At 36.3% G+C, this 22,970-nt stretch overlaps 3 protein-coding genes across 6 annotated transcripts; 1 reads left to right on the top strand and 2 right to left on the bottom strand.

Moving 5' to 3' along the window:
• Positions 1-1,297: 1,297 nt before the first annotated feature.
• LOC18094674 (uncharacterized) lies at positions 1,298-5,325 on the bottom strand. 3 transcript variants are annotated; one of them, XM_052451593.1, is made up of 5 exons: positions 5,200-5,325; positions 3,902-4,475; positions 2,743-3,253; positions 2,576-2,663; positions 1,298-1,590 (listed from the first exon to the last, which is right to left on the bottom strand). In XM_052451593.1, the coding sequence occupies exons 1-5, from the start codon at positions 5,245-5,247 to the stop codon at positions 1,366-1,368; spliced, it is 1,446 nt and encodes a 481-aa protein (XP_052307553.1). In that variant the 5' UTR covers positions 5,248-5,325; the 3' UTR covers positions 1,298-1,365. The 3 variants fall into 3 exon arrangements, with proteins under 3 accessions (XP_052307553.1, XP_024463933.2, XP_006369085.2); XM_024608165.2 differs by lacking the exon at positions 5,200-5,325 and adding an exon at positions 4,603-5,138; XM_006369023.3 differs by lacking the exon at positions 5,200-5,325 and adding an exon at positions 4,603-5,133 and having other exon boundaries at positions 2,576-2,657.
• Positions 5,326-8,107: 2,782 nt separating this feature from the next.
• Positions 8,108-8,983, top strand: LOC18094675 (uncharacterized). Its single transcript, XM_006369024.3, has 3 exons — positions 8,108-8,368; positions 8,447-8,574; positions 8,696-8,983. The coding sequence occupies exons 1-3, from the start codon at positions 8,210-8,212 to the stop codon at positions 8,829-8,831; spliced, it is 423 nt and encodes a 140-aa protein (XP_006369086.1). The 5' UTR covers positions 8,108-8,209; the 3' UTR covers positions 8,832-8,983.
• Positions 8,984-9,743: 760 nt separating this feature from the next.
• Positions 9,744-19,632, bottom strand: LOC18094677 (1-phosphatidylinositol-3-phosphate 5-kinase FAB1B). 2 transcript variants are annotated; one of them, XM_024583617.2, is made up of 12 exons: positions 19,232-19,632; positions 18,003-19,105; positions 16,678-17,427; positions 16,244-16,397; positions 15,759-16,103; positions 14,557-15,405; positions 14,153-14,484; positions 13,688-13,811; positions 13,441-13,611; positions 11,295-12,842; positions 10,585-10,851; positions 9,744-10,424 (listed from the first exon to the last, which is right to left on the bottom strand). In XM_024583617.2, exons 2-12 carry the CDS (start codon positions 18,620-18,622, stop codon positions 10,098-10,100), a joined length of 5,487 nt encoding a protein of 1,828 aa, XP_024439385.1. In that variant the 5' UTR covers positions 18,623-19,105; positions 19,232-19,632; the 3' UTR covers positions 9,744-10,097. The 2 variants fall into 2 exon arrangements, with proteins under 2 accessions (XP_024439385.1, XP_052304081.1); XM_052448121.1 differs by having other exon boundaries at positions 18,003-19,138.
• Between the last annotated feature and the right edge of the window lie 3,338 nt (positions 19,633-22,970).

Consider the following 22,970-nt stretch of genomic DNA (forward strand, 5'->3'; position numbering starts at 1 on the left):
GCTAATTCAGGCTTACTCAATAATTCAAAATTGCTTACTGCTATTGGGTCTATAAACAAGCTGGTTTACGAGGAAAACCAACCAACACCAAGATATATAGGCCGGATTCAGCTGATTTCTACGGGGACTGCCATGAATGTGACGAGGTGTAGTTACGTATTCAGCTATATATGCCACTCCACCATGGGACTGCCTTAAATGATACTGTAAACGGTAGAAATTGGAAAGCTACCCCATATATTTTACTTTATTTCATGTTTCTAGATGACCAGTTTAAAGAACTGATCGTGCATGTGTTTGACCAGCCTGATGAATTGATTTGTGATAGTACTAGTTATTTAATGTTTGATTTAACTAGTACTATACTGAACAAAGAATTTTGACATTTTGTATGCTTGTCCTTGTGTAAATTAAACATAAAGCAGCAAAAGTCATCGTTGTTGCTTCGCCAGTGGGGTATGTTTTCACAGGTAAGGGATGCAGTTCCATGAAATAATACATGGAATAAGATGGCTGTTTATTTAACATGAAGACAACAGTCTTATCAATACCCAAAACGCTAGTGTTATAAAGAGTTCAACAGGCAGCTTGAATACAAAATCATTCCTGATAGAAACTACCTAAACATTCAAATGGTGGTTGTAAGATAGTTGGAGAAGCCATGCGTTGATCAGCCTTCTTCTTCTTGGATTAAACTGCTGATAAGCTTAACAAGTCCAAATAATGACATGGAGCCTGTAAAAGCATAACCTGCAATTAACATTGCTGTAAACAGCTAAATAGCAAAATTAACTTGTCACTGAACGGCAGAGCAGGCACATGAAGAGAATTGATGCCGGTGAAGCAACTGTGCCTTTGAATCTGTAATTAAACAACGAAATAGTTCTTATGATTGTTTTCTCGCTAAATCCTAGCGTGCATTAACGTGGGACAGCAATGATGGATGTAAGATTGCAAGAGAACCTGAAATTTATACACCCTTCCTTGTTCGAGGTAGGCTGCAAAAGAAGCTCAGCTTCCTGTCTTTCATTCTGGCATACACACCATCACTTTGCAATTTAAAATATATGGTAAATGACAGCCCACACATATCCCAATATGTCTTCTAATTGGGCGAGGCGGTTAAACCAGTGATCCAAGACCTTGTCCAGGTCAGGCAGGCTCCAGACCCAACATCTATGGTTTAAAATTGTATAATTATAGGCGACTACTGGCCTTGTCTGATATGACTAAAATTTAGTACCTTGACTTGATCGAGTTAGTGGATTCTTCAGATGCCAGCCTTGCAAAAAAAATATAAAAAAAGATTTGCATTCTGATAGATATCCCTACAGAACTAAAGATACATCCATCTTTTGTTATGTTTCAATGATTATTGTTGCAAGGAAGGCAACCACAAGAAGTGTGGCCAGAAAATTGCATGTTATGTCTGTCTATGATTATCTTCTGTGCTTGTACACTAGCCCTTTGAGTCTGCTCGGTGTGCCGGTGGTGAGCTGCTGCTCTCCATTCTTCAGCTTTTCTGTGCACAACTGCCATCCTCTTCATCAACTTCTCCTCTAGATTTGATCTCATTTTCTGTATTTTCACCTGGAAAAATCATTTTGACAAGAAAAGATTTTCAATTATAGACTACACCATTGGCAGAAACCAGCCATTGTTGGTACACTTTCGAAATCAAAAGAATGCATAGCCCCAAAACTAGTAAGGTGACAAGCAAAAATGCATAGAAAATTAATGTGGTTTCTCATTGGAATTACGTTTTGTTATATTTTCCAATTGGAAATCAGAGGCCTTGTTAATTGTGTACTAGGGCATTATTTTATTAATATGAACTAAAAACTACGCCTTCCAAGCATAAGGTAGCCTAAGTTCAAGTGAATATTCCTATTCACTGCGAACTTCAAAACGATAGATACCCACTTGGGCTAAAAAATTTACAACAAAGACTACAGAATTATTTATTCAAACAATGATGACTTCTAGTTTTCTTCTTAGTTGTTTAATCTTGAAGCATGTAGTTAAGAATATACGGAACCAAAGAAGACACACTAAACGAGGTGGACCAGTCAAGAAAACAAAAAGAAGAGAGGTGTCAAAGAGCTGCGAGGGACTCGAGGCGACTAAGCCAACAATAAGTCCGACAAAACCCTCCAACTATAGTAAACATTTGGTAGACAAAACCCAAGCATGAATTGATAGACATGCCCAAGCATGAATTGATAGACATGGATAATCTGTACATACTCTTAACACCAAGGGTAACTCAGATCATCTTCACTTAATTTCTAATACCAAAATACAACTACTTCGCATGGCTTGTTCCATCCCAACTATGAGGAGTTCAATAAGTTGCTAGTTTGCCTATGATTACTGTTGCTATTAGCAACAAAGTGGAGTATTATTGGGCAGAAAACTTTAAGGAAAAGCGCCAGTAGCAAAACAAAGGAGAGGACTATTGCAAAGAAAAGTACTGAGACTTTATATTCTCATGTTCGATTGTCCATGGTGCTTGATTATTCATCAAGGAAGAACAGCATGAAACTAAAATGATTCAGACAGATGACGAATGTACCTCGAGCTTTCTTGATTGCGCTTCTGCTTTTGCGCCTTCGAGGTTAACCCAAGCTTGAATTTTCGCCTCCTCTCTCTGATACCTGTATCTTAAATTACAATTGATAACTCACCAAAAAAACAAATCAACTGCTAAATGCTGAAAAATCTGTGAGCTCATATTATTACCTAAGGCAGCACTTTGTCTTTTCCTCTTCTTCCCATGCAGCAGCTCTTGAGTCTGAAACACTTTTCTGAGATACAATGCCTGTTTCAAAATGTCTCAGGCTCTTAGATATTTCCTCTTCTTCCTCTTCCCTTGAGCTCCAATTTGATGTGACAGAACCATATTGCGTCCCAAGATGTAGCTTAGCCAAATGACATTCTTGCAGCTGTGAAATGTCAATAGAATTATTGCCACTGCCCGAGTTCCCTAATGCCAATGGGCCTGACCTACTGGCAGGTGTGTTATGACGAGCAGGCGATGAACTCTTGAATGGGGTGTGGCACCTAGAATTCATGGAACTGCCTAGTGGAGTCATCTCTGTCCCGACATCTCTGTGTTTCACCTCATGAATTATTTCAGTGCCGGCATCTTTCATGCTTTCATTGTCTAAGTTTCTAAAGAGAAAACCTTCTTTCGATGGCCCTGAATATATAAAACTTGGTAAAACCGGCTCCACCTCGCTTGTGAATTTATCTACAATCATTATCAAACTTCAAATAAGTACTCGTTCCATTTGATTGAGATGAATCCAAGTTGTGAACATAATTTAACTGGTCAAGAATTGGATAGTAAATACAAATTCAATGAGAAAGGGCATTCTAAATGGAACTGTGAAGATTTTGCACTATGATTTTATACATATTAATTGGACTTGTTATGCAGACTTCATGAAGCTACAATATAACATGAGCGAGGTAAAGTACTACCATTTAGAAGAATCGACTCACTCCTTTGGTTGCACAGTAAAGGTGAAAAAGCAAAGCAACAAAAACTCTGCATCATTTTTTCCCCAGCAAAACAACGATTTGCATATAATTTCATACCAGTCCATATTCTGTTGCTTTTCTCAAATTCTGGGCACCTTAATTCTAAGTTGAATAACATTGTCCACATTACTTAATTTGCTGCAGCAACAAAAACTCCCATAAACAAGCACAGTCAAACAGCAGTGTATAGTTGAAGTGGACCAGGAAGTTAAACAGTGGAGAGAAAAGTTCGAGTCTCTGTTGAGCTTTTAAAAGATAGGTGAATAATAATAGTGGGCAAAAAATGGACAATGAGAAGTAAACGCCAAATGGGTCATCGAGGTTCCATTAAAGCTGAAATGAAGATAAATCCTACCTTTTAGAAGCATATCAGCAGAAACAGAAGTCCCATTAAAAGCTGTGGCTGAGTTATGTTGGTCCAAAGCCACTGACCCTTGAAAGCTGGTAGTAACTTTTGGTGCTTTCTCCTCCGTAACCCTTGATTTCTCCGCAAATACCTCTATTTGCTGCTTAAAATTATCACATTGTTTGTGAATCTTTGAAGACTCTGGTGATGGCTTTATGACATGAGCAGGAGACTCGTGGCAAGAACTGCTTATCAGCCACTTCTCTGCATCATCCCACTTGGATGGAAAGCTCTTTTTTGCAAGATTACCAACACTGAAGCTAAATACTGGCCTACCAGGAGTAGGAGGAGCTTCTACTCTTCTCTGTGTAACTGAGTTCACTCCCTCTGTTCTCCTTGGAACTGAAACTTCAAGAAATCCTCTGCATTCGGCGCTGCTATTTGCCATTGGAAATGACTTGACAAACTCAGATGTCTCCTTGAGATTGAGCTTGCACAGTGGGTCTTGAAAGGAGTCTGCAAATGGATTTTCCTTAACCTTCACATAGAAGCTTGTGCTGGTCTTGGTCTCCAATGCTGGTTCCTAAAATCACAAACGCACCCCCACAACACAACAAGCCAACATGTTATCAGTACCGAAAATCTCAAAACCCAAATGAGACATAAAAAGACAATAAGAGAAGAAAAACAAATTATGTGAATTCTTATACCCCATTAGGAACAAAAACAGGAGGAGGTTGAAAGTATTTTGGAGCAGTGAGATCCATGGTTGTGAGGAGGGTCACTGCAATGTTCTCGATTTAAAACAAGTAGAGGAATCTTCTGGACTAGTCTCTGGTGAAGTTTATACCTTAGGTCTAGTAGTCCCTAGTGAGAGGTTTGGTTACAGGCATGTGCCTCATTTTGATGTAAAGCACAAGTGATGAGAGAAAGAGAGGAAGCAGTTGAACAGTGAAGCTGAAGAGGGAAACAGCATTGACTACCCGAGAATCATGGTCTAAAAAGGGTTACTGTTACACTCAATATCGACCCCACATGTGATATAACAACTTAGACAGTAATGCTACAGTGTTCTTTCTGAAAAAAACAAAAGAAAAGAAAAGGAGACCACCGGTATACATCACAGTTACATTACATGCATGCATAGTTCAAAGTTCAAACTCTATATAATCTGAGGAAGGAGACGAAATAGTACTTCATGAAAAGAAGTGTTGGAGGGGCTTTGAGGGGTGCAAAACAATTTTCTGTTCATCCTTTTGGATTTGTTCATTTTTTTATCCCTCTGCTAGTGTGTAACAGTGTCTCACCTGTTCCACGACAGGAAAAAGCTTTAAAGATAACCTTTTCCTTTCCATTCTTTCCGTGAACCTGGAAATGGGTTTCACCAACGAGGGCTAAACCCGATCCATACAAGGATGGCCCAGGAACAGAAATCAAGCTCTAATGAGATATAAAACGGGCCCTAGTAATTGATTATTCTGATATTCTTGAAAAGTTCTCTTCTGGTAGAATTCTTTTAGTTCATCACACATAGTAGAATCGGTTAAGGCTATTCTGGACCCCAATACATGGAGTTGGAGGAGCAGGCCATGTATGTTTGTGTGCTGGCAAGTGTTCTCCTAGCTGCAAGGTCGAGGCTTAAGGACACACATATTCCACTCATCATGCATCATGATTCATGAACGATCTTATTCATGTACAACTGTGGGTGAATAATTGAATATAGTTAAAGCTCAGGGTACCAAATGTTCTTGCAATAAAAAATACAAATAAGATTTTAGATTTGGTAAATTATGGGCAAAGCTTATAAATGTGTTTCGGCAGAAATAGTGAAGAGAGGGAAGAGACAGAGAAGGGATGAGGAAAATTTTGAAGTATACAGATGCTGTTTTTACTGCATCGCGACCCAATGCAGATTGCAGTGCAAACTTCAAAATTTTATTTTTTTTTTTTTAAGTTCTTAGAAAAGTTCAATTTGTTGTCTAAATCTTTTATGTTTCTTTTTATCCTCTTTAGTCTTGTTTCAATTCTAAAACTTTATTTTTCTTGTTTAAATCCATGATTAATTGATTATTGAAAAGATTTTAATTTAGTTCTTGAAGTTTATGTAAAAGTTCAATTTAGTTTCCAAAGTTTTTTATTTTGACATTTTTATCCCTTTAGTTTTAAGTGTCCACGTTTTAATCTTACAACTTCATTTTTAATTAGGTTCCTGATACACTGTAAAAAAGTTCAATTTAATCCTTTTTTCTAGTTCTATATTTTTTTTTATCTATGTAGTTTTAGGTATTTATGTTTCATAATTAAAAAATTCGAGTAATTAAAATTTTGAAGAAAACATGTATATCTTTGGTCAAAATTCTCATTTCTTATTTTTGTGTTTTTTCATGTTTTTTATGTATTATATTCTTTTTATTAACAACATGATTTTTGGACTTCTGACACCCAAGATTTCATCTTGTTTTTCATATAAAAAAATCTTAAAAACCTTCGAAAACTCCATTTCTAATACAAAAACACCTTCTAATCAATATAAAAAATAAAAATAAATTATGAACACTGATTAATTTTTTTTATTGTTAATAAAATCATGTTGGTAATGAAAAAAATATATTTCATGAAAATACATGAAAAAAAAACATAAATAGGAATTAATTTGAGTAGTGTCCAGTTGCCTAACTCGTTAATATTTTTCCATGAATGTTGAAAAGATTTTAATTTAGTCCTTGAAGTTTCCATAAAAGTTAAATTTAGTCTCTAAATTTTTTTATCTTGACATTTTTATCCCTTTAGTTTTAGGTGTCTAAGGTTTGACCCTATAACTTTATTTTCAATTTGGTTCTCATGTCTTGTAAAAAAGTCCAACTTAATCCCCTTTTTTAGTTTAATAATTTTTTATACATATAGTAGTTTTAGGCATTTGTTAGTATATTAGTCTGCGCTTCACAGGTAGTCAATATCAATTTATTTTTAAATTTAAAAAAATATTAAGAGTGCAGAGAATATTTTAAATGACTTGAATTTAACAGCTATATAAAACTAAAAAAAAAGGGTAATTATGCTAACTCAAATAACTTCAATCTAAAAACCATGTTAATCCAAAGCCATGCTGATAAAGAACAATTATACATTTTAATTGTTAAAAAAAAATATAAAATACAAAAGTCTTGGATTTGATAATGATGTTGATAAAGAATAATAATGCACTTTAGATGTAGGAGAGAGAAAAGATATCTTCGCTGTTAAAAGCATCTATAGCCGTAGCTATACTCTGTTTTCTGAATTATATGCCACAGCCTGCGATGAATGTTGATCACCAGCTTAACTGTTGACTCGAATAAAATAGCCATCTTACAGGGGACATCTGAAACTGATTGATGGAGAATTCTTCCACGAATAGGTACACGGTGCTGCCATTTGAAGAAAAGGTCTGATTGATGCTAAGCTCTGACAGAGTATGCTTTACTTTTTCCTTTCAGCAACCGTTGGAATTCTGAGGAGGCAGCCCCGCTTCTCAATGACCGGAATATAATTATAATCTTTAACCATCACCATTGTTTAATCTTTAGATTACAAAGACTGCTATCCATTTTAGCTTTAAACACATATTAGTGTTATATTAGTGCTGACTGTGATAGTAAAATTTATCTGGGTATATTATTGCATAATTAAAAGTTATTATATGTTCCAGCGAGTTGATATCACCTATGCCATAAAAAAAACGCGTGAGATGTCTTTTAAGGTTAAATTTGTAATATCATATTTTTTTTTGTATTTATTTTAATGGGATAATATTAAATATAAATTTTAAAAATATTATTTAATATATTGTTAAATAAAAAAACTTGAAGAACTCGAATGAATCACTTGTGTAAATTTCTTTCCTTCCATGTTGCTCTGGTCGACCCACGTTCAGCCTTGGATCAAAAAAGGAAAACAACTACGATCATTGATAAGATGCGCACATACATCGATACTTAAGCATATTTTATGTGAAACAATGAATAGACCCACCAACCAATGGATCAGAAACACGGAAGCATCACCTAACTACAAGACAAGTAACTAGTAAGGGCTCACCAATCTCAGGAACAGGTATAAGATAAGCAACATGGGACCCATTTGTAAGCTCTGTATTTTACGGGCCCTACAATGCATGCTGACATGACATAACCTAACAATAATTGAATTTTATATCCTTTTAGACCTACAAATACCTGGCGATCAAAACTACCTTATCATGTTCTTGCAGAGCCAGGCACAGATCCTGAGACAACAAACAAAACTCCTCCTTCCTCTTCTTCTGGCATATGATCAATGGCTGTAGCATGCTTGTCTTCTCCTCACATCCTGGTTCAAAAATCCGGACCTGTTATAAAACCTGCAAGCAGGATTTTGATGCTTCAACGGAATAGGAGTCATGTTCCACTCAAGAAAGCACCTACTCTTCCAGTCAGATCCTCATTACAAGCCAAGGTAATAAATATTCGTAAACTTGTTCCATGTTTCTTGATGCTATACATGTATAAATATAACTCTCTGTTTAATTTCTAGCTGGTTTTCGAGAATCGAGCCGAGGGCATAGTTTGTTATAGAGATGAAAGCGGGGAGATAATCTGTGAAGGATTCGATGAAGGCCCTCGATTTCACCAACAGCTTCAATGTTCATCATACCATCCAAGGTTTGATTATTCTCAACCAAGTAGCATATTGTAATTTAGTCCTCTATTGTAATATGTAACATAATGTTAAGATCCGAAATCAATACCTGAAAAAGTTTTCTCAATCTTTGGTTGACTTCAGGGATGCTGAGATCATCAATCTTCTTCAACAAAGATTGCTTCAGATTGTCAATGGCGGTGAGTTTAACAACACTGAAAATGGTGTTATTGTTGTGCAAGAGGACTGCAACCGGAATGGCTTTAACAAATTCTACTGATCAGTAACTAACTCCTGTAAGTTTAACCAACGTTATCTGAAATAAGTCCCAACATAACGGGGGAAAAAAACCTTTCTTCCAATCACAGAATGTAAATGGCGACCATAAAATCACTCGTCTGTATTGAAGCATTTCATTTTTCATTTTTTCCAGTCTGTGATCAATATTTCAACTTTCTCCCCTTCTGCTGGCGCTTTTTTTCTTCATTGAAGCGAATATGCATGCGCACTCACCCCTTTTGACACAAATAGAGAACAACAATGGCAGCTTTCTAAAACTGATTCTTAATGCTGTTTCAAAGCTAAATGGGTGAAATGGTTGGGCCTATGAAAAATCACCCGCAATCATTTGCAAACGCCATCATATTTTACCTCGGATGCAATCAATAAGGAGAGATTTTGACAAAAATGAAGCGCAGGAAACGCACCTTGCAGAACACAGGACATGATTCTTGTGCTACAAATCAAACAGTTTGAATATTTTCGAATATATTATGCATCAGAGCGTCTACAAATAGATTTGAATATGCTAGTAACAAGGTGGAAAGATGAAAATGTGAATCTGCATATCATGTTTGACAAGTAATTACCAACTGGCTGCAAGTTTTACTCTAATACAAAGCTCGTTTGACCAAGTAATTCTACCCCCAAAGTCAATTTGCAACACATTCATTGGGCACTTGTTTCAGCAAAGTAATCCAAGGTTCATTATGCCACAAAAACGAAAAATGGCATCTCGATTTACAGAGATCAGAATGCCAAACAATGCTAGACAGACATGCTACCACCAAATCAACTGTTACATTTTGAACGTGTCCTTTATCTCATCTACTTTACTCTTAGTCCTTACAAAGTACCAGGCTATAGTATGTCCTTCCGAGGGAAAGAAGCAGTTGGGGAAGAGATCAAATGATTTAGGGAATGGATATCAAAATCAGCACTAAAACACAAGACATAATATTCACTTTTGATACATGTACATGTTGCAATGCTTTTTTTTTTTCTTTTTTCTTTTTTTGTACAAAGATTTCAGGGAAGGACATCCAATATTATATACCCTCGACTGAATCTCATGGCTTTGACAGCCTTGTTCTGCATCTCCTAACTAATAATTATGAGCTTCTCTTCTTAACTAAAGTTACAAAAGTAAATTCTATAGAAAACGATAAAAAAAAAATGAAATGAAATATCAAGAATGAGAGAAAAACTGTTGGAGGAATGTTCCAAAAATTCAAGTTTAAATGTGCATGAACGCAGACCCGAAATATCAGTCAACTGAAGCCGCACCTTGTGTATTCTCTTCGCCCAAATCAGACTGGGATTTACTTGGAATGATAGAGGGAGGGGACCATTGATCTGGGACCATCAGAAAATAGGTAGTCATCGCTTTCCTAAACCTTTTCTTATATTGCTTCGGAGAAATAACAGTTGGAGATTCATTCTTTGGCCCACCAAGTATGCCTGAAGCCTTAACCCATGTTTCCAAATGTTTGTCCCATGTATACTGCCTCATGAAATCAATTATCCCAAGAGCCAACTCATGCTTCTCCTCATCAACCCCAACCAATAATGAGTAATCCATTACATCAATAGACTGCATATTTATAACCATGACAAATTAAAAGCCGACAACAAAGACATATTCATCTTCAAATGCTAAATAACCACAGCAACTAGACACTTTTGATGAAAAAATAATAAAATAAATAAAATAAATGGAAAGAAAGAAAGAAAGAAACAGATTTAGAACTTACTGCAAGAAAAGAAGTATCATTCCAAACAGCTCTCTCCAGCAGCCGCTTTGACTTGTTTCCCACAAAAATGGGAGAGGTTGGCATTGCTTCAATCAAGTTCTGATCCAGCAGAACCTTGTTGCTCCCACTAGAATCAGGATTATACCGTGACCTGGAAGATCCTTTAAGATCATAAAGGCGGGTCACTTTCCTCCTATATAGAAGGTTCTCCATAACTAGAACATCCATCTTCGTTTCTTTCCCACCTTTCAGATTCTTCGATGTAACCTTTCAACAAGAAAGAAAAAAACAAAGCAATAAGTTTCCAGGGACATATTCAATGCCCTGTATGAAGTTGTTAATACAAAATCTCCTTCATTGACTGCAAAAGTGACAGGGGCTAGCATCCTCAAATTTTTCTTACAACTATTTTCATACAAGACCGCCGATCAGATTGTATGAGCATTTTAATTTTAAAAATCAAGAGCTTTTTAAAAACTTCTAAAGCTCCACTTGCACCAACCAGCTGGCAGAAGCAGAACCTTGGCAGATACTGGTAGCCAGGTGTTCACAAACTTTTGTGGTCACCCATAAGATTACTTACGTATTTGGCATAAGGAACACAGTCAAACAAAGTTTCAATTGACTGGTGAACTAGGCAAGACGTCAGTCAAACTAAATAGCTATGATAATTTTGCCTACTTTTCATTTAAGGTTTCAAGAATAAGCACCTGGTAAATTCCCAAAATCTTTGCCAGGCATGTTGGACTTCTTGAGCTAATTGATTCAGAGAGGTACTTGAAGTAAGCAGGGGCAAATTTTATAAACGACTCCAATTCTGTTTTTGTGACTTGTTTGATGATAAAACGATCATCCAAGGTTTTTGCAAAGAAGACATTGCTCTTGCCACCTTGAGCTCCCCACTTCTTACAACGACTAAGAGACCTTACAAAATCAAGTTCAGATGGGCAGCATATCCTCCTCAAGGTTTCAAACCGCTTAGCATAGTAACAAGTCACAGAATATCTTGCCTTACCATCTGGGCTGTCATCTCCAAAAGAAACTTTGACATGCATAGCCTTTGTGTAGGAGAGTGGGTCCAAAATCAAAGAGCTACGTGATCCAGACATGGATAAGATGCTCTCATCTGTAGATCCAAAACTTTTATACAAATCAAGGCTTACTTCTTCGAGAGAGTGGAATGATTCAGATAAACTTGAGAAAGAACTGGATTCTCCAGTGTCTTTTATTCTTTCCCCCTCATCAGTTAGTTGGGCATGATATTCTGGTGATGCTAAAGCATAAGATATCAGACTCGTGGGTTCATCATCATACACAGGAATGACCGTGTCGTTCACACCCACAGGCAGAAGTAGCCTAGCCCCACCTTGGAGTTCCAAACTCCTGAAGGATGAAACATAGACAGGGTTATACTCACCCAGAGTACCAAGCTTCTCAGAGCTTGTTAGAAAATTCTTGTTCAATGAACGATAGAAATTCAAAAATGGCATTCTTAGCCAGCTCATATAATCTTCCATGTTATCAGGGTCCTTGGCAGACAACGCAGGTGAAGGAGAATAGCACACTTTGGATCCATCTTGGTCTTTGGCACGGCCCTCCAAATCTACCCCCTCCAATCCCACAGCAGTGGTTGAAGATTCTTCCATAGCTGAATCAGAAAGCCTATTGTTATCGTCCTTTAGTGTCCCAACTCCAGGGTGATTCTCACCAGTCCATGCAGCATCAAGGGTATCCGATAGATTTGCCATAATAGGAACCTGTCCATCAGAAAGGGTCCTAAAAAAATTTCCACCAGATTCCTTAATGTCAGATAGATCATGGGCAGACATGGTAGTGCAAAGATTAGCATGGCCTTCTTTTCCATGACCAGGGCCTAGACACACATCCATTTCTTGATCAACCTTGTCAGATAGGTTTGTGTTGCTACCAAAGCCTCCTTGCTGGTCAGAGCCTTTAAGCAGCTTGGCCTCAACAGAAGGAAAGTCACAGCTACTGAAACCATTTCCTGGCCTGTGTCCCATGTTTTCCTCAACGAGCCTATCACTATTATCTGGCTCCAGCAGTTTCTCCTCATATCCTGAAGTTGAGCTGTTTGAATCATCATGGAAGCTGTTATCTAAACTGGCTGCATAAATCAGACGGTTGTCCCACATGTAAGACTGGAAGAGTAACTGCCTCCGCAGTCTGTTGATCTCAAGAATGTCAATAACAGGTTGCCCGTTTTTCACTTCCCTGCTCAAGACTTTGTGGAGCGACTCCTGAACAGCAATGAGAACGATTTAAACTATAAGTATTTTTACATAACAAATTCACACAAAAAATTTTAAGAAAGATTTCTGAGAAATCATAGAAACCACAAGGATGCAACAGATTTGATATTTGTTTCAACTATATGCACTTTTTTAAACAAAAACAAATATTGATGAAAATAATTGTGAGGAAAAACAGATTTCTAAGGGAACTTTATAGAAGTCAGAAGATGCTTTCCATAGTTACATAGATGTGAACTTAATAAATAAAGCTATGAATACTTCAATTTTTACAAACATTTTGACTAAATGACAGAGCATTTTGTGTATAGTGAATTGTTAATTTTCCATGATTGTGATTCTGTTAATAAACATGACAACATTCACATTCTATGAGTTAAAAGTAAATTTAAGAAAAGTTTTAGGGGGGGTGGGGGTGTTAAAGATGGTTACCATTCAGAAAGTAGCAGAATTAGGGAAGATTTTGAACATAATATTACTTTAAAGAGTCCCTATTCACATGCACAAGTGTTCACTACAGAAATGGCTCACCTATGATGCTTGTGTAACTAAAGACTAGATAATCAAAAGGTATAGTAAACCTCACCTCAAATTCCGCCATCTCCTTTTGCAACATCAATTCAAGTTCTGCTATCTGGCGTCTCAATTCAGGTAGTTTCATGCCACTGTTAAGTTGCTCAATCTTACATCGTTTCTCTGAGATTTGACTAAGAGCATTGAGTACTTCAGAAAGTAGAAGTTCTGCCCGATTGACCACCTGTTATAATCAGACAATGTAATCACCCATATAAAGGTGTAAGATAATGAAAAGTCCAAAATGGGGATCACTGCACCTCATCTGTTTCTTTCTGCATCCACTCTTGATTCTCAAAGCTGAAATCAACTCTCGAGGGAGGAAGGTATACAGAGAGAACATTAATTGACGCATATCGAAAGCAGGCAACCATTTGCCCGAAACTGCACGTGTAAAGACAGTGTTAGAGTGAGAGGACTTGTTTATGAAAAGGATTTTTCTCCTGCTATAGATTGTCAAATGGACACACAAGCTTAAAAATTATATAACTAGAAACATTCAGTAAATATACAAGAACATTGAAGAAAGAGGTGTTTTAGCAGATATAACCCAACATGGTCCTGACTGACATCTTGGTTCCATAATGTTTATAAAACAATTGTCAAGATTAAATCCAGCAGAAATGCCATTATTATATATTTTCACAAGATGTAGTTACTGTAGATAATAATGAATTTGTATGATAATTTACAGCATAACATGATGAAGAGAATAACAAAATTACCCATAGAAACGAAGACAATCCCTGTGAAGAGAATGACCACAGCTTGCCACCCTGCTTGCAGCTGCATGATTTGAAAAACTAAGCTCCAAAAATTTCCCAAAAGATAAACCCCAAGCAGCATCTGACATTACTACTCTCCGAGTAGCTGGAGGAAAACCATTGATACGTGGACACCTCAGACATCTGTGCCACATCCAAATTTTCCCATCCCGTTCACCTGGTAACAGTATTTCAGGTAGCTTCTTAACAGATATAGTAAGGGTTCCTTGCCTGTGAGTATAACAATGAACATGTGCTTCTGATGGCATCTCACAAGAACGGCAGCTGTAACTCTGCGAGTATAACAGATATAGTAATGACCAAATTTCTACAAGATATAACAAATTTGGGAAAAAAGATTTTACCTGATCAAATAAATGGTCTCGCAAAAACCGACCCAAAGGTTTGTCAAAGCTTCCATAGTATTTAATGCGGAAGAGATGGGACCTCTCACAGACTGTCCCCTTCCACACACACCGGGAAGACAAGGAAACCAAAATGCTCAGATGATCTGAAGGTGATGGAGGAAACTCTTCTTTTAAAGGTTCTGGCTCCTCAAGATTCCTTCTAGAATCTTGTTGAGCAGATGATACCTCTGAACTGTGTGGCTGAGTTGTGATGATTTCATTGAAATCGTTCAGGGAAGAGTTCATTGCAACACCATCTGAAGACCCAAAGCCACTAGCAGTAAGATGATCAGCCGCAGCAATTTCAGCAACCAGAGAAGCTCCAGAATCCATTTTGGTTTTTTCCACAAATGTGTGGTAAGAACCTGATACAGCTTTCTCAGTATAAGGAACGGCAGAAAGAAATTCAGTTGAATTGAAGCGAGATGAAGTGGATTCTGAGGATTGAGAGCTGGGACAATCTGCCGCAGGTACATTGTCAACAGAAGAACCAATGATGGTTGAGACCAGACTTGCAGTAGGGGCGCTATAGGATCTTTGTGGTTCATTGCTAGATTGCAGTCCTTGAGGTTTTTCATTGGCAGCAATAGTGAAACCAGGTACAGTTGATATTGATCTCTCAATGCTTGATGGTTTATCTGGAAGTGCAACGGTTATTGGAGTGTTCAACGGGAGTTCTGGCAGAGATGCTCCTTCATCAGCAAGAAAAGATGTCTCCAAAGCCAAGTGATATGCTGCAAAAACACCATATTGGACCACGTGTTTCACTTTCTTCAACTCATCCCCATTAGCACCTCTAAGTAAAATCTGAGATAATAGAAATTAAAGAGATAAATACAACTTAGTAGTAGGCCCAGCAATCAAATTGAAAGTAGCCTGCAAAATCAAAGGACTAATATATCAATGGCAAAGCTACTAGCTACACAATTGCATAGGTGCATGCAGCTGGGACCACCAACCATTCCATAGTCCAACCAGGATTATTTCCTGAACAATAACTCAGAAAATGTTTTCAACTTCGTTACAATGTGTAAAATCACCAGAGTAGATAAAGCATCGATTGGCCAAAAACAATGCAATTCAGAAACCTGATCAAGTGTCCATCAAAACTTTTAACCTCGGCAACTTGTTGTAAAATGACTCAAGTTTCAGGGACTTACAGTAAAACCCAATGGCTTTGGGCAGCCTTCAAAATACATTAATGTCTTCACCAGTTTTTTCCCACCATGCCCAGCAGTACCAAGATCTTCCAAAAACCTCTCCACATGGAACTTTTCACAGTACCCCAACTTTGGGGAAGATAAATGATCAATTGAAGGGACTATTTGAGCACCTGTGCAGCGAGCTATACGTTCTAAAAGTGGCTTCTTGATATTCAGAACAAGAGATATGTCTTTAGCAAGAAGGTATTCCTGTGCATGTCTTGAAACTGAATTCTCCACTAAAAGGACATCAGGGTTGTGTGCATCTATCTTTGCCACTGCCATCTTCAAATGGTCCATTTCCTAGATAATGAGACAACTCATAAGAAACCGAAAAGGAAAAAAAAGTTTAAGCAAAAACACATAATTGCTCTGGTACATTGAGAGCAATGAGGAAGAAACTAAAGCATAAAGGGTTGAGACAAGTGTTTAGAAATCAGAACCTGCTGTAATAGAGTATCAAAACTTGACAGCTGCTTAGAAACTCGCTGGTACTCAAGAGCCCCTCCAAGGATCAATAATCGAGGTTTCTCTATTTTTGAAGTCATTCGACGATGAGCAACATTTTTCTTACAAACAACACCTTTGACCACCATACTAGAAGATAAATCAAAATCAAAGCAGGTACAAATAAACTTATAGAAACAGCAACAAGAAGTGTAGCAAAAAATAAATTCACTTTTAAAAGCAAATACCTTTCCTGATGGAGTTATACAAACTTAAAATAAGCAAGTTAGTTAATGTTATTTATGATATAGCTTCACAACCTTACACCTTGATTATCCATGGAGTGAGAAATCCATATTGAGTAGTATCTTAAAAAAAAGTGGAACAGGGCGGCCTATCCATGGGAAGTGTAAATCAAGGTAGCGATTACCTCTCACAGCAGCGTCCAGAAGCAATGCATTTTACTTTCACATATCCACCAGGATCCATTCCTCCACCTTTGCTCATATCTGGCTTTAATAAAGTAGCAGCCTCCCATGACAAAGATGTGATGATCTCCAACCAGCTCTCTTTATCATTTTCATCTCCCACAGGAACATTCTCAACCTGTAATAGCTGAGATACCAAAGCCCTAAAATGCCCATCAACCACATTCTTCATGACCTTCTTGTGCTCCTCGCTTGTCCTATCCCTGTTATGAAATTCTCCACTTCTGAAACTTCCAGATGCCCGTAAATATCCCCACTCTCCTGCAGCATCCCTATCGTCATCATCATCTTCAAATAAACCAACTTCCCTCTCATCTTCTTCATCTTCCGGCTCGGGGGGGAGCCAAAGCACTCCACTGTTCTCAAAATCCACAGGTTCAGTGTTACCATCTTCTCCAGTATACATAGAGGACGGTACTTCACATTCATCATCCATCTCTCGTTCATCCATTTTCCTTAGCTGTGGCATTCCTTCCAAATTCTGTGGACCAAAACTGTGCCTTATTGGAGAACTGCTTGAACTTTTTGGTTCAATAGTTTCTCCATCAAGATGAGCCTTGTGAGATCCACCGTCATTACTCATGTCATCAAACTCAACTTGATGATAGTAATCATTGACTTGAGGAGAATGCCTCGTTTCAGAATCAGATCGATATGCACCATACTCGTCGTCGTCGTCATCACTTCTGGCACTAAAGCAGAACCAAGGATTTAATAATTAATAGCTATGCATTAAAACTACTTCTACATGGTGGAGCTACAAATTCCAAATATTACCATGCTTGTAAGCAGAGACAAATCTAGGACTCAATCTTCTGCCGAGGGGGCTGATTTTGGCATGCTAAACTTTAAACATAAGCAAAAGATCCTTTTATCTTTGAGTGCAAAAGGTTAATCCTTTTGGCTCGAGGGGCCATTGCACACACACATATCTCAACAAACCTAGGTTGCTTCCATGGGAGCTAAGGATCTTTTATTAAGAGGAGAATAAAGAGTGAATTCTTTTGGTTTGAGAAACCTTTACATGGTAAACATATGTAAACAAACCTAGACAGCAACGAGTAACATTGGATGATCATAAAGGAATTAGCTAATCGTTATACTCTAAAAAAGAACCACTCTCTCTGGCTAATAAATGGCATATCAATTTATTCAACCTCAATGCCTTGAAAAAAAGCATATTAGATTGTTATATTTCTATACATTTCTGATGCATGCCCCAAATAATAACTGTATATTTAGTGCTAAAAGAAGACCATCATCATACCTGTTCACCGAAAATGCATATCCGTCTGGAGATCTATATTCTATGTCAGCAACAGGGTCTTTGCACCTAGCCGATTCCACTTCCCCTTGCTTATCAGAACTGGTCTCCATTTCTGTTGCTTGAGGAGGGCTGAGACGTGAACTATGCTGAGCTTGCCGATTAGGCCGAACCATGTATGGCAATGAACCACCGGTTATGCTACTACTGTTAGCTGTGCCACAAGATCTAGTGCTGATAAAACTTGCTGCAGAAGGTGAACTACTAAGATCTAGGCTGGGAATCTGTATTCCATTATCAAAAGTAGCTAAACCTTGCTGCCATTGCTTGGAACAATAATTACATACCCGAATCTTCTCCAAGTCTTCCTGAACAGTCCTCGGATCACTTGATGGAACAGGAACTGAGTTGGTTGTACACTTGGCACAGAAAACTCGGCCACAAAGTCGACAATGATGTCTGCGGTTAAATATTGTAAATTGAGAATCACACTCGTAGCATACCCTACAACTCTGATCGGGCATCCAAAAATCCCTTGACACGCTAGCTGGCTCAGAGCGCCAAGGGATCCAGGATTTCAAAAGGCAAATTAGCTCAGAAAACGTCTTGCCGGAAGGTTTCATCTAAAACCAATCCTTACTGCCCCGTTCATTATGCTATATTCATTTGCCACTCTTAACCAACTAACAATATCCAAAAAATTTCATCTCGAATCAAGAGATACAAACATCGCAATCAAGAAATCAAAATCTCCCCCATTATCTAACACCAATTATTCATTTCATCAGTAAGCAGACAATCACGAAAATACCCTAATCGATCCAAAATTGAAAGATACCATCCCACCTCCAATAACCTCAAACATGCACCTTCAACCTCTTTATCACTCCTTGACCCAGAACTGACCTCAACACACCTATGAAAACCTAACCCAGTTCAAGAAACAACTTACCACTCACAAAAATACACTAAACTAAAAATACCCAGAAGCTCAAAACAGCGAAAAGTCATGCAACGCGATCTCAACCAGTAGAATTCACATAAAAAACTTCTTCTTTTCAAAACACCCCCACCAGCTTTACAACTAAATTGATCAAATCCAACACCTAAAACAAAAGTAGAACAAATCTGTCTCTAATCTTTCCTTACAGAGATAGAGAGAAGGGAAAAAGGTCTGATTGAATGATACAATACAATACCGTGAAAAAAAATACAAACTTTAATTTTATTACCTTGAAAAGACAATTAACAACAACAGCAGAAGATCTTGTTCTCCAAGAGATTTATGACACGTAGTCAAATCAATCCGTGACAAAAGGGGTAGGTGCGGATTTGCAATAAAAAAGCCTGGCTGTCTACCTAGATAGGGATTCTCTAAAGAAGCAATCAAATTTTTGTATGAAGCTGCTAAATTACCACCGTCATCGTCATCACCATGTATTTCTTCCTCTCCTCTTTCTTGTATGTATATAAACAAGCTGCTCCATTTAATGACACGAGGGAAGAAGCATAAAAATGCTAATAAATGAAAAATCTAAGAGCACCTGGAATTGGAAATAAATAAATAAATTTGTGTGTGTGTTGACAGAGGACATAGGGTTAATGATGTGCATGTGTGTGTGTATTGTTAATTTGTTATGATAAGGAACTCAAAAAAAAAAAACAAAAAAAAAAAGGTTCGATGAGCGAAAAAAACTGAAAATTGAAAAGTTCAAGAATGCCCTCAAATTTTAGTCAGGAGTGGGCAAGTGTTGGGGAGATAGTGGATAAGAAGGGATTGGTATTTGAGTATTGACTGTTGACTTTTAATACCAACTGTGTGTGTGTCTTTTTTGCTTTTATTTTCTTGTTCCAAACATATTTGTTCCTATTTCTTTCTCTCTCTCTAGATTTGTTGTTTCCCATGAACGCGTTTTTTGCTTTTTGCTGAAGCGACGCATTGCATGCCTCTTTTGTTTTAGCAAGCAAAGTATGCACGTAGAATGTTTGTTTTGCTGATAATAATAATAATAGTAATAATAAAATCTCATATTCATCGATTAATTCCTTGTCGTTTTAGAAAAGTAGTTGTAATTGTTATTTAAAATATTTTTTATTTAAAAATATATTAAAATAATATTTTTTTTATTTTTTAAAAATCATTTTTAATATCAGCACATCAAAATGATCTAAAAACATCAAAAAATATTAATTTAAAGTAAAAAAATAAAAAAAATTCAATTTTTTTCAAAAACACTTTTGAAACGCAAAAACAAATAGGAACGACACATATCTCCTATCATTTAGGAGACGAGTATTTTGTTCCGTTATAAATATAAAAACACCTTTTTTTTTTTGTTTATAGACACCGACCGTAATGATAAATGTACACACCCATATAAAATAAATTCTTTAAAATATATTGTACCGTTAAATCATATAATGAGTTTTGCTTTAAAAAAAGTGTTTTTTTATAAAAAAGAAAGACATTTTTATATTTATAAGCTATTAAGATCCTCTTCTTCTAATCAGTATAAAATTAATTGCATCATAAACCCTAACTGTTTCAACTTAAACTCTCTTTTTTGCCGTTCCTTTTAGCTATTAATTTTGTAATGTTGCATTTAATTACAATATTTTGATAGATTACTAAGAGAACATTTCCTTTTCAAACTATTAATCTACAAATAAATCATGATTTCAATCATAATACATCAATTGATTTCTCTCTTAAGAGACTAAAGAAGCAAGCTGAACTTGCCTATTCTTCTACCTCAAAAAGCTCTTCCTCGTCTCCTGTATGCCTCTGTTACCATCGTTGTCGACATCATCATCCTTCTACTATGAAATTTATGAACATGAAATATTCAAACCATGGAAATGCTTGCGATAATGGCTGCAGCATGAACTAGGAGCTTCAGGCTGTGATTTCAGTGCCATCGAAGCAAACAGCGATGGAGGATTCTTGTATTTGTTTCATCATTTATGTTAAAAGATTAGTGATCACAGATTCACAGTTGTGGAGATTTGTTCTACAGTGATTCAGGGAGTATATAATGATAAGGGAGGGACGGAGCCAGGGGGCTGGCAGGGCCCGGCCCCTGCAAAGAAAATGTTTTTTTCAGTCCCTTCTCAACAATATTTATATTTTTAACCTAAATAATAAAATAGCTAACATTTTAACCTCTTTTAATTTTATTTTTTGATTCTGTCCCTGCGATGAGGGTTTTAGGAAGAAATCTTTGAAGCAAGACTTGCTTAACTGGAGAACCACATCGTCAGAAAAAATTATATATTTAAATGACATTTCAGAAAAATTAACAGATCATCAATAGGTTTAATTGCTTGCAATTGAATAATTTGGTTTCAACTGAACAAATTAAAATAATAGAGACTTAATTGATAATTTAGGGATCACATCAAGAGGGATTTATAGCCCTCATCTCTTGCTGTTTACACATATATAAAAATGATTAAATATTAGTCAAAAGAGTATGACCAATATTAAATAAAAATAGATGTCTAGAAATGGAATTAAAAAAAAATCATTCAAGAAAATGATTCAAAATAAAACAAATAATAATTAAGAGAATGGGGACCGAATTTGAAAATGAATCAAAAAAATCAAATGACCAGGGATGGAATTGAAAACAAAATTCAATTAGAAATAATCAATGCAAATAAAATAATTACAAATAAGAGAAGAGGGACTAAATCAAAAGAAAAAATAAATTGAAAAACTGATATGATTTTTTGCATGGCCAGCACACAACCCAAAGAAGAATGAGAAGGAAAGAAAAGAAAAAAAATAAAAGCAATTTCAGGTCAAACAACACCGAAACACCATATATATGCCACCTAAAGAGGAAGAAAATGTCAAGGTGAATAAAATAATGTAGTGGAATCACAATTACAATAACTGGAGCCAGTTGTACGTGCCACCAGAAGGTAGTTGACGCATATGAGGCACGTATCATCAGCTTTTTCATTTTTTTTGTACAAAACTGAAAATGCTCTTAGGATTAAACAATAATAACAAACAAATCATGATAAAATTACAACCAAACCCTTGAAACCAAGGTTAAAAAATTTAAATGGTAAAGGTAATGTAATAATTATACTGTTTTATCAAATATGAAAATATAAAAACACCCATGTACATAAGGCATTGAATTATTTTATTAAAGGTTTATATTAGTAATTTTATTGAGCATTAAAAAACACAATTATCAAAATAACCCGCACAATTCTTGAAAGACATTTATATCGAGTGGCGGAGGCAGGGGGCTGGTAGGGGCCTCAACCCCTGCAAGAAAATGTTTTTCTCATCCCCTTCCTTATAAATATTTATAATTTAGTAAAAATAACTGAAATTTTAATATTTTTAAATTTTTTTTTTTAATTTAGCCCCCCTAATTTTTTGTTCTTGCTTCGCCCCTGTTTATATCATGATGAAAAAATTATCTTACCCCGAAGTAAATGCAAAATATAAAATGACCAATATTATATATATCTTGAGGTGAAATAATATACTAAGGGGATTAGTTTTTTTTCATTTATAATATTATAAGTATTTTTTTGTCTTAAGCTGGAGCTTCTTTGTTCTTAGTTTTTTGGACGTGAATTGACCATTGCCTAAACTTCTTATATGCTTCCAAACGCTAACAAATAGCTGAGATGTCATGCAGATGATTATATAATGGCTCGTATAATGATTTTTAAAATGAGTTACAAAGGAACTTAATTGTAAGATAATTTCAACACAAGGACTAAAACATATTTATAAAAAAATAGGATTGTAAAAACAATAAAAAAGAGGGACTATTGTGAAGTTTTCAAGAATTAAAGTGTTATTTCCACGTCAATACATTATTACATTCTCGATTGCATTACATAGTTCGTTTCATTAAATAATATTAAACATAATAGGAGTGTTTTTGGATTAAAATTAAATTATCTAAAGATAATTGGATTTACAAGAAGAATACTTTC

This window comes from Populus trichocarpa, chromosome 1, assembly GCF_000002775.5.
Source record: "Populus trichocarpa isolate Nisqually-1 chromosome 1, P.trichocarpa_v4.1, whole genome shotgun sequence".
Lineage (NCBI taxonomy): Eukaryota > Viridiplantae > Streptophyta > Magnoliopsida > Malpighiales > Salicaceae > Populus > Populus trichocarpa.

What these genes read in the sequence shown, in the direction of transcription:
- LOC18094674 (XM_024608165.2), bottom strand. Translation starts at nt 4,659, where the DNA reads ATGGATCTCACTGCTCCAAAATACTTTCAACCTCCTCCTGTTTTTGTT. An exon ending in AAGACAAAGTGCTGCCTTAG is followed by an intron (nt 2,664 to 2,742) that starts GTAATAATATGA and finishes TTGTAATTTAAG; the next exon opens with ATACAGGTATCAGAGAGAGG. An exon ending in CGCAATCAAGAAAGCTCGAG is followed by an intron (nt 1,591 to 2,575) that starts GTACATTCGTCA and finishes TGATTTTTCCAG; the next exon opens with GTGAAAATACAGAAAATGAG.
- LOC18094677 (XM_024583617.2), bottom strand. Translation starts at nt 18,622, where the DNA reads ATGAAACCTTCCGGCAAGACGTTTTCTGAGCTAATTTGCCTTTTGAAA. An exon ending in GAGACCATTTATTTGATCAG is followed by an intron (nt 14,485 to 14,556) that starts GTAAAATCTTTT and finishes TTATACTCGCAG; the next exon opens with AGTTACAGCTGCCGTTCTTG. An exon ending in TGCAGAAAGAAACAGATGAG is followed by an intron (nt 13,612 to 13,687) that starts GTGCAGTGATCC and finishes TGATTATAACAG; the next exon opens with GTGGTCAATCGGGCAGAACT.
- LOC18094675 (XM_006369024.3), top strand. Translation starts at nt 8,210, where the DNA reads ATGGCTGTAGCATGCTTGTCTTCTCCTCACATCCTGGTTCAAAAATCC. An exon ending in GATCCTCATTACAAGCCAAG is followed by an intron (nt 8,369 to 8,446) that starts GTAATAAATATT and finishes TTTAATTTCTAG; the next exon opens with CTGGTTTTCGAGAATCGAGC. An exon ending in TGTTCATCATACCATCCAAG is followed by an intron (nt 8,575 to 8,695) that starts GTTTGATTATTC and finishes GGTTGACTTCAG; the next exon opens with GGATGCTGAGATCATCAATC.